Here is an 11,267-nt window from a genome sequence, read left to right as displayed (position 1 = left end):
GCCTGTAGTCCCAGCTACTCGGGAGGCTGAGGCAGGAGAATGGCGTAAACCCGGGAGGCGGAGCTTGCAGTGAGCAGAGATCCGGCCACTGCACTCCAGCCTGGGTGACAGAGCGAGACTCCGTCTCAAAAAAAAAAAAAATACATATATATATATATTTTTTTTTGAAAAAAATATTATTAGTTCAAAAGCTAGTATTACTGTAACTTTGGTTTGCAATTTCACACTTCATTTTCTATATAATTTAAGAAAATAATGCATTTAAAGTATTCATGATAAAAGCATTCAACAAACTAGGAATATAAGAACATCAACTCAGCTGGGTGGGGTGGCTGGTGCCTGTAATTCCAGCACTTTAGGAGACCTAGGCAGACAGATCACCTGAGGTCAGGAGTTCGAGACCAGCCTTGCCAACGGTGAAACCCCGTCTCTACTAAAAAGTACAAAAAACTAGCCGGGCGAGGTGGTGAGCGCCTGTAGTCCCAGCTACTCGGGAGGCTGAGGCAGGAGAATGGCGTAAACCCGGGAGGCGGAGCTTGCAGTGAGCCGAGATCACGCCACTGTACTCCAGCCTGGGTGACACAGCGAGCCTCCGTCTCAAAAAAAAAAAAAAAAAAAAAAAAAAAGAAAGAAAAGAAAAAAAGAAAAAAGGAAAGAAAACTCAGAAAGTCTTGAGCAGACTCCTGCTCAACCTGTCAGGAATGGGCAACCCTCCGTGGTGGGGCCAGGCTGAGAACAGACCCATGGCAGGGAGGCTCTGGGGAGTTTCATGTGGTTTGATCATTGCTCATCTGATTTCAGTCCCAGCACAGCCAGCGATCTTCATTCCCTTTCCTCATACTCAGAATCTCCCAAGGAGCACACGGGCCTTAGGCTGGCGCTGTAACTGAGTGATTAAGAGATGAGGGTTGTTGTCGTCTGCCCTCATCAACTGTTTAGATGTCCCCTGATCTGGGTAACAAACCACACCCTGGCAGTCTCACACAGGAGCTCAAGGAGCCACAGACATCCAGCTCTCTTCACCTCCCTCCATCCTGAGTGTATTTCTGCTCAGAACAGCATCTCCGCCTCGTTTCCTGTTCCTCCAGGAAGATCAGCCCTCACCAGGGAACCTGGGGTCCAGAGGGCAGGAGACCAGCAGGGAGCATGTTTAGCTACAGCTGAGGGTCACGCCCAGCAGACCAGGTTAGAAGGTGATGGCTCATGGCCTCAAAGGGCAAGAAGAGGGATGCCAGCCTGGGGCTGGGGGCAGACAGGGAAAAGCAGGTGTAGCTTTGGGTTCTTGACAGATGCAAGCCTGGGAGGAGATTCCATGGCTTCCTGTGGTTGGATTCTATAGGTCCTTTTTCTTTTTCTTTTTTTTTTTTTTTCATTGAGGCGGAGTCTGGCTCTGTTGCCCAGGCGGGATCTCAGCTCACTGCAACCTGCACCACTCAGGTTCAAGTGATTCTTGTGCCTCAGCCTCCTGAGTGGGTGGGACTGCAGGTGCGTGCCACCACGCCCATCTAATTTTTGTCTTTATTTTTGCATTTTTAGTAGAGATGGGGTTTTGCCATGTTGGCCACGCCAGTCTCGAACTCCTGACCTCAGGTGATCCGCTCACCTCAGTCTCCCAAAGTGCTGGGATTACAGGAGTGAGCCACCACACCCAGCCAAATTTTGTAGGTTCTTAACTGCTGACCCAGGCACAGCTGGTGTCATCCTCCCTCTGACCATTTCATTGCTTATCCTGAATGGCTCTGTGCCCTAAGCATAAGGTCGCTCCCTGTGGAGAGGTGACCAGGCTGAGGATGTGCTGTCAGGAGTGCCTCAGCCATCCTTCAAGCCACAGACTCCTGACAGGGCCTCAGATCCTCGGGTGTTGACAGCAGGTATGAGACAAGAGCAGGGTCTCCTGAGGTGATGCTGGACACAGACATGACCAGAGAATGAGGGACACACAGGGAGAATGGGGGAGGCTGAGTGTCCCCTCCTCCAGGGTCCAAGGACTGTGTCAAGACTGTCCCGTGTCTAGTCATCATGGTCAGCCTCCTCCTAGGAGAGGATGCAAAGGATCCGCAGGAAGCATTTATTACTAGCTTGGGAGCCAGAGACTGCGTCTTTGAGCCTGTGAGGCAGTCACTCGCAGGTCCCACACATCTACGGCTTCTGCCTGGAGGCTTCTGTTTGGGGCCATTTCGTTTTTCTCTGTCTCTGCGTTTCCTGCTAGAGATGATGTATTTAGACCTGAGCCCAGCACTGAAAATGGATGAGGCAGCCCAGCCTGGAAACAGGAACCTAAAAAGTATTGATGACAGAGATAGGAGAGGGTTGGGGCCCTGCTCGTTTTGTCTGGAGCTTAACTCACTTGAGGTAAAAGTTTGTGGCTGGAAGAGAGGCTGGAAAATGAGGGAGAAAGTGCAAAAAGGAGAGAGTCACTGATTGTAGAAACCCCAAATTCTAAATACAACTGAGGACGAAGCCGTGGCTGCCCCTGCACTCTGTGTGTGGGGGAAGATGTACGGAGCGCAGCTTCCAACTCACTTGGTCAAATGAGGAAACTCTGGGGAAAACGCAAAGTCTCTACAGTCAGCACTGCTTGGGGAGGAGAGTGGCTGTGGGTGCTCAAGGAGGTGGAACTTCATTCCCCAGGCCTGGGTCCCAGAGGAGGACGGCCTGTGTGCTGTGCTGGACGGTGATGTTCGGCTTCTCCCCAGGTGGGAGCCAGCAGCTGCTGAGGATGGGTGATGTGGAACAAAAGAGACAGCTTGGGTCTGAGGCGTGTGGTGGTTTTAACAGATCTGGGTTTCTACTGAGACACCCCTGGTCTCATGTGACAAAATCATACCGTTGTGTCCAGTGCTGTGTCTCCAAGGGCAGCAGATGGTGGTTTCTGTCCTGGGGGCTGAGCCCCTGCAGGAGACTGGACCAGCACAGAGAAATGCAAAGACCTGTGAACACAGGGGAAGGTCCACCCTGGCATGGCAGAGCTGGGAGAGAGGCATGCGGGGGCCTGTGATTGGGTCATGTGCGAGGACAGCGAGGAAGAGGGCACCCAGGCAGGATGGGGACACCCATAACCCTCCTCCTGAGGACCCAAAGAGAAGGCAGAGCTGCCTCAAATCTTTCCATATGACAGTTCATTTTGTGTGTCAAATTAGGTAGGCCACAGAACCCAGTCATACACTCAAACAGAATTCTAGATGTGTCCGTGAGGGTATTTTTTAAGATACAGTTCACATTTAGAGTCTTAGACTTTGATTAGCCTTCATCAGTTTTTTGCTTTTTTTGTTGTTGTTGTTTTGTTTTGTTTTTGTTTTTTTGTTTTTGTTTTGAGACAGGGTCTTGCTCTGTTACTCAGGCTGGAGTGTGGGAGTGCAATCTTGGCTCACTGCAGCCTCAACCTCCTAGGCTCAAACAATCCACCCACCTCCGCCTCCTGAGTAGCTGGGACCACAGGTGTACAGCCCCACATGTGGCTAATTATTTTATTTTATTTTTTGTAGAGACTGGGTTTTGCCACATTGCCCAAGCTGGTCTCCAATTCCTGAGCTCAAGTGATCCACCCACCTCAGCCTCCCAAACTGCTGGGATTACGGGTGTGAGCCACCGCACCTGGCCAAGCTCATCATTTACAATGTGAGTCATGTCCTTTACCCAGTCAGTTGACAGCCTTGATAGAAATAAGATGACGACTGAGCTGTTACCTCTGAGATGACAACAAGAAACACATCACCCAGGTGGAGATGACAGAGACTTTGCTTGGGTAAGAGCCTATCAGATCCATGTCACCCCAGGTCCATGTTGTAGGTGACAGCACGGTTTTAGCTCAGCAACGCTCAGCCCCAGGCCGGCTGCACCCACGCTCTGCCCATCAGCCCCAGAGCCGTGTGTCTTGCACGGGTCTGTGCCTCTTCCCCAACTGCAGCTGTGCTCCTTGGCTCACCTTCTCTGGTTCCTCTAACTTTCCACCAGCATCCTTCACCTCCCCTTCCTCAGACACAAGGAAGTCATGTGGACCCAGAACAGGGTTCTTTCAGTACTTAAGTTTTACTTCCATTTTTTTTTTTTACACTTTTCAAACTAAGCTTGGCTTGACCCAAATCAGTCAGCTCAGGGACAGATTGAACGAGACCCTTCACTGCAGGCTGCCTGCTGGGGTGTGATTGAACCTCAGCATCCCATATACATTAGGGTAAAATTCTTCTCAGACCCTTGCAATTGCATGGTTGCATTCAATTAGAAGTTTTAAAAATACTTTGTGTTTATTTGATGAAATATTGGATGACAGTTTTTCACATGGATATTTACTTTTTGTAATAGTAGAAATACATGTTGTTAACTTTCATAAAATAACCATCATAAGCTAGCACCTGCAGAGATTGTATCTGTGTTACGTTTTCCCATCTTCCTGTGCAATTCTGAGAGTCAGGATGGCACCAGATCGCACAGTAATAGCCTCATCCCCAGGCTGCAGCCCAGAGATGAGCAAAAGCTCTGCATTATCCGAGGCAATTTTGGATGCAGAGAAGTGGCTGGGGAGCCTGAAGCCCTGGTACATATTTGAGTCTGAGCAGTAGGTCAGGAGATAGCTGGGAGGGCTCGCTGGCTTCTGCTGATGAGAGTGTATTGCATAGATACCAATACTGAGGCTTCTGTGCAGGGTGCAGGAGTCTGGCTCGTGCTCCCAGAGGTGCAGAGAGGGAGGGAGGCTGCGTGGGAAGAGGGAAGAGTCTGGGAGACAGAACCTGGAAACACAGACACTCATGGGTTCTAAGTGTCTCTGCAGTGAGAGAGGAGCACAAGGAGAAGAGGAGCCCAGGCCATGGTGGACGTAGGCTTCTGTGGCCCCACCCACGTGGACCTGGGTTGCCTCAGGCCTCTCTTATCCCTGGTCCATTGGTCCCCCAAAGAAAGGGATGCTTATGCAAATGTGTTTCCGTGCAACGTCTCTCTCTCCTCCATGTATTCAGAGTCTGAGGCTGGGCACAAGTGGATGCAGGATCAGCAAGGCTCCTGTTTATCTGAAGGGAAGGACCTGGGAGGAGGCAGATGGTAGAGCTACACAGACCACACACAGAGAGGACACAGCTGCCGAGTCCACATCAGTGACCACAGGGCCCACCTCCCTCTGCCCACATCCATCCAGATTTGCAGTTTCTATGGGATTTCTCCATCTGTGAACACACTTTCTGGGCCCTCAGCAACTGCTCCCTGATTGCCCCTGTGGAGCGCATGAGTCTGGTCTTTGCCATTCATGTTTTCACTGTGAGTCCATACATATGTATTACAACATTTGATTGCAAGCACTGAGTTCAGCTAATATAGTTCACATAAATGGGATCTGTGTTTTTGAGAGATTTATAATTTCAAAGTAAAGGTTCACCAGGAATCTCATCCCCTTGAGTGTGAGCAGGACCTACGACTTACTTCTAATAAATAGAATATGATGACAATGATGGAATATATGTAATTATATCACAAAAGATTGTAGCAGCTTCTTGCAAGGAAACTTCCCCTTACTGGCTTGGAGGAAGCACGTGAACACGCTGGGGAGGGCCATGTAGTAGGAACTGAGAGTGACCTCCCACCAGCAATCACCGTAAACTAAGGCCCTGGCTCTAGCAGGCCCCAAGGAACTGAGTTCTGCCAGTAACCACGGGGCTTGGATGCAGACGTTTCTCAGTCAAGCTTTAGCTGAGCCTGCAGCTCCAGTTGGCATCCTGACCGCAGCCTTGTGAGGCTGGAGCAAGAGACTCAACTAAACCACACCCAGACTCCTGACCTGCAGGAACTGTGAAGTGATGAATTTGGGTTGTTTTAAGCTGCTCGTTACACAGTAATAGATAACTAATATGCTGACTATAATCTAGTATTGACTTACTGGTGCTTAATCTTAAGAATTTTTATTTATCCTGAATGATTTCTAACCAATAAACTATGTAATTTGCCAATTTAAAAACTCACTAGAAATCAGTAACAGTAAATATAAAAGTACCATAAGAGGAATGAATTTAGAAACTCTCATTATTTGAGGCATTTAGAAAAACAAAAATTTAACATGTATATAAATAGAATATTATATTGAATCTTCACACACTTATCACCAAGATTAAATAAGTATAAATAATTTGACAAATCTCCCTTATCGTAATCTTCATTTTTATTTTTGGCTCTTTATTCAGAAGGCCCTTGGGGTTGGGCCAAAGCCCCCAGCCGGTATCACATTATGCTGTCACCATCTGACCAGTCCTAGGTCTCCAAGCAAACACAGAAACTCCTAACAGGTAGGACAGTCCTTGAGGGCTTAGAGAAGGCATCTCAGGAGCCATGGGCAAGGGCCAGGCCTACTCTTTGGAGACATGAAGTTCTTCATCCCACTGTGGTCTGCAATGTGCCTAGACTATGGCTTGCAAAGTTGGGTGTGTACTTGAGAGACAATTTCCTCACCAGAGACTCAGGGGAGTGCCACAGCTCCTGGCGTTCTAGTGGACCTGTGAGGACAGGGCGAGAGTGGGCCTTGTTGCAGTTTACATTAAGTGATGGCTGACATAACAGCATCAGACCCCTCAATTCTTAGGGAAAAGATGACAGAGAAATGAATCCTTCAGCTGCTGTTGATCACAGGCTATTACAGTGAGTGATTGACAACCCAGGGAGGCAGAGGGCGGGTTTGTGTCTCAGTTTTCTGTGTGTCTGGAGCACTGTGTGAGTGTTCATGCTTTTGCCCAAAGTTGAGCAGTAATAATCAGTCTCATCCTCAGGCTGAGTCCGCAGGTGGTCAAGGAGGCTCTGTTGCCTCAATGGGAGCTCGAGAACAGAGCCAGAATCCTGAGGGCTGATCGGTGCTACCGTACATGAGGAGTTTGGGGGCAGCACCAGGAAACTTGCAACCAGTCAGCACCATTGTATCCAGTGTTGTTGCTGTTCCCAGTGCAGGCAATGGTGACCATCTGACTCAGAGACCCTAACACCAAGGCTTCCTGGGTCAGCCCAGGTTGTGCCCAGGACCCGGAGTAAAGAAGAGAAGGACACAGGGAGGGTGATTCTGGAGTTCCAGCCAAGAGCATAGCCTGGGCACCTGGGGAAGGGCAGAGCTCCTGCGTCCTCCTTGGGCCATGTTCCTAGAATCTGAGGGGTCAGGCACCTCTGTAGGGAGTGAGAAGGGAGAGGAGGAGGGGGGTCCAAGCCATGGCAGGGCACTACTGGGCTCTACCTTCTGAGATTCTTCGCGTAGACAGAACACCTCTAGTTGCTTTTGTTCCTGCCCATACCTGAGGGGAGGGAAGTGGCCTTCGTGTAAATCTATTCTTCCCCTGACTGTCTCAGCCCAAGCCTGTGCCCTAAGTCTGTCATTTTAGGGTGTTTATTTGAAAAATGAAAGATGGGAAGCGCCTGGCCTGGCACTCCCAGGGGCTCGAGGGAACACCGGGCAGTAGGACCCACACTGGGAGCCCGATGGCTGGTTCCCGCTGAGAGCACACCCATCAGACCTCTGAAGGAGCTGCTGCATGGCACCCCTTGCTGTCCCAGGCAGTGACTGGCTGTGGCTCTGGTTTACTCCATCTTCATTCCAGGATGTGGGCTGGCAAACCAAATTCTCCTGAGAACCCTGATGACGTCATGTCGGAGAGACAGGAGAACTTGGAAAAGCACCAGCCTGTCTCCTGCCTCCTGCTCAGAAATGAGCCATGTCCTGTCTCTTTATCTCATTGGCCAAAGCTAGTCACATGGCCAAGCCTGAGGACAGCAGGGTGAGAAGGCATGACATGCATTTCCAACAAAGAGGGGTGTTGCCCATTATAAGTTAGAGTCTTACTTGATTCCCATTTTGAAGGTGAGGAAACAGAGGTAAAGTTATGTTAAGTAAATTGTCCAAGTCAGCACCGTCCAGTAAGATCCTCTGCCATGATGGGAATGTCCGGTGTCTGCACTCTCTGGCATGGGAACCACGGGGCACGTGAGTTAATGATGCAATTAAAACACAGCCGGTGGGACTGAGAAATATAATTTTTAATCTCATTCAGGTAATTTAAATTTAGACATCCACATGTAGTTAGTGGGGGTGTACTGGACACTGTAGATTCGAGGGTAAAAAAATAGAGGTGAGACCAAATTTGATCCAGCCCTATGGGAAAAGGAAGGACATCATTGTCCACTCAGCTCTGTCACTGCTCTTGTTTGTCAAGACTCCAAGGGTACAAGAACTTGTGTTAGATTATTATTCATCTTTGTATCCTGTGCTTGAAAAGTACTCCCTGGAAGAATAAATAAAGATAGGTCTATATATTTTCATGAGCTTTCTCTAAAAATTTTAAGTATTTATGGCACATCTGGTTTACCAAAAGTTATACTCCACAGTGGGTGAGAGAAGATTCCATTTGAATAGGTAATGGGTTTTCTGACCCCATTTTGCACAGAACATGATCCATCCACGGAGACCGTAATTTGAGTTCTAGGCACCTGTTTTCCTACCAGATGGGAAAGCAGAAGCAGAGAGCTAATGCCTGCAGCCTCATGTCCAGCTGACTGGCATGAATGGGATTCCCTCCCAAAGCCTTCTTAATAGATGCAGCTTTTGCACGTTCTCCTGTTCTCAAACTAGTGTGACCCTCCCTGGGCATATAGGGAAATAGTGATTCATTATTGTTTGTCATGACAGGGAGCAGGTTGCTACTGGCGTCTGACTTGTGGACACAAAAGATGTTTCTAAATGAAATGTAATGCAGAGAGCTTCCCTCATCACAAGGGATGATCCAGCCCACAGTGTCAATAGCGCCGATGTTTAGAAACACAGTTTTGAACTACGTGTGTTCCATAAAGTGATCACAAAGGGATTAGAGGATCACCCGTCAAGACTTGGGAGAAAATATTTGTGTTTTGGAAAGAAAATACAGGAACTATGAACAGAAAATTTTAACTCCAAAGTTCAAGCAGGAGACAGGAAAATGCAGCCCTCGCTGGTGGGGACAGGCTGAGGGCAGATCAAGATAGGGACATTCAGGGGAGATTTTGTCTCACTTCCCCATGAGGCTGGAGCACTGTGTGATAACTGCTGCTGTCAGCAGACTGACAGTAATAGTCAGCCTCGTCCTCAGACTTCAGTCCAGAGATGGTGAGGGAGGCAGAGTTGGAGGAGCTGTCGATGGAGCCAGAGAACCGATCAGGGACCCCAGAGGGTCTTTGGTCATCATTGTAGATCACAGTGGTAGGGGCGCTGCCCGGGCGCTGCTGGTACCACTGCACATATTTACTGTCAATGCTGCCACTGCTGCGGGTGCAGGAGATGGTGACCGTCTGCCCCGGAGACCCCGACACAGAATGGGGCTGAGTGAACACAACCTCAGCCCAAGACCCTGCAAGAGGAAGCAAAACAGAGATCAGTGAGGACAGGTCAGGCTGGTTCCCAGGGAGAAGGCAGAGGTCATCATCCCAGGTGATATCCAGGAGCCCTCCCTGAATTCCCTGCGGGCAGCCACCTGTGCAGTGAGCGAGGAGGGTGAGGAGGAGTGGAGCCCAGGCCATGGTGGAGACGCTCCAGGCTCTGCTTCCTGAGCCACAGCCAGGAATGAGCCACCAGCCCTTCTTATCTTTCACTATAATGCTCGGGGTGGGAAATCCCCATGCAAATCTTCCCCATTTTAGAGGTGGTGCAAGCCCCACCTTCGACCTCAGTACGATCTTCAGCTGAGGAAAAGAAAGACTGTAGGAAGGAGGGGACCCAGAGAGGGCACAGAAACACCTGCCAGATGCAGGGGGAAAGGGGCTCACATCTGCGGAGCTGGGGAGCTTGAGCAGGTGAGCAGGTGCTTAGGTCACAGCGCCATCTGGTGGATTCAGGAGACACGTGGACCCTGGGCCGGGGCTAGTGCTCAGGACTCATGCCCCTCCCTGCTGCTCCCCTCACAATTCCAGCCTTTTCAGATTGGTTTCTTTCACTTAGCAATATGCATATAGTCTTTCTCCATGTCTTCTTGTGGCCTTATAACACCTTTTTCTTGCAGAATGACATTTCATTGTATGCATTATCAGGGCTTGTGTATCCCATTCACCTATTTAAGGACACATTCACTCTTTTCATGTTTTGGCAATTGTGTTCCAAGCAGCTATAAACATTTCTGTGCAGGTTCTTGTGTGATACAAGTATCTCATGCAGGTAAATATCTAGGAATGTTGTTTCTGAATTGCATGTTAAGAATTTGTTTAGGCCGGGCGCGGTGGCTCAAGCCTGTAATCCCAGCACTTTGGGAGGCCGAGACGGGCGGATCACAAGGTCAGGAGATCGAGACCATCCTGGCTAACACGGTGAAACCCCGTCTCTACTAAAAAATACGAAAAAACTAGCCGGGTGAGGTGGCCGGCGCCTGTAGTCCCAGCTACTCGGGAGGCTGAGGCAGGAGAATGGCGGGAACCCGGGAGGCGGAGCTTGCAGTGAGCCGAGATCGCGCCACTGCACTCCAGCCCGGGCGACAGAGCGAGACTCCGTCTTAAAAAAAAAAAAAAAAAAAAAAAGAATTTGTTTAACTTTGTCAGAAACTGCTAACCTGTTTTCAAAAGTGGCCATAGCAGTTTTCACTTCTCACAGCAATGCATGGATTCCTGTTACTTCACATCCTGTAAAACATCTGCTGTTGTCAGTATATTGAATTTTAAGCTTTCTAATAGGAGCCTATTGTTGTCTTGGTATTTTAATTTGCAGTACCCCAGATGTATAACAAATATTTTGATATTTATTTATAAATATTTATTGATGATATAAATATAATTGTAAGTATATAACATAAATACAAATAAGATGTGTATAAATCATTCATATATTATATAATGTATATTAATATGTACATTATATAAAATAATACAAATCAAATTTCCCCAGAGATAAAAATATATTTTTATGCTTCTTTAAACATCTAATTACTTTTATGCAGTCTGGATTATTTTAACATTATGTTGCATATTTCTGATTTATGGTCTTTCTTTTTTTTTTTTTTTTTTTGAGACGGAGCCTCGCACTGTCACCCAGGCTGGAGTGCAGTGGCCTCGCTGCAAGTTCCGCCTCCTGGGTTCATGCCATTCTTCTGCCTCAGCCTCCCGAGTAGCTGGGACTACAGGCGCCTACCACCACGTCCGGCTAATTTTTTGTGTTTTTTAGTAGAGACAGGTTTCACTGTGTGAGCCAGGATGGTCTCGATCTCCTGACCTCGTGATCCGCCCGCCTCAGCCTCCCAAAGTGCTGGGATTACAAGCATGAGCTGCTGTGCCTGGCTGATTTATGGTCTTTCTTTTAA

At 48.5% G+C, this 11,267-nt stretch overlaps 1 gene segment (V, D, J or C); it reads right to left on the bottom strand.

Moving 5' to 3' along the window:
* Positions 1-7,973: 7,973 nt before the first annotated feature.
* LOC116272485 lies at positions 7,974-9,595 on the bottom strand. The segment is given in 2 exon segments: positions 7,974-9,335; positions 9,459-9,595. Coding segments are annotated over 2 exon segments (402 nt in total).
* Positions 9,596-11,267: the final 1,672 nt, after the last annotated feature.

Source organism: Papio anubis, unplaced genomic scaffold (assembly GCF_008728515.1).
Source record: "Papio anubis isolate 15944 unplaced genomic scaffold, Panubis1.0 scaffold1131, whole genome shotgun sequence".
NCBI lineage: Eukaryota > Metazoa > Chordata > Mammalia > Primates > Cercopithecidae > Papio > Papio anubis.
This window is presented reverse-complemented; position numbering and strand designations above follow the sequence as displayed.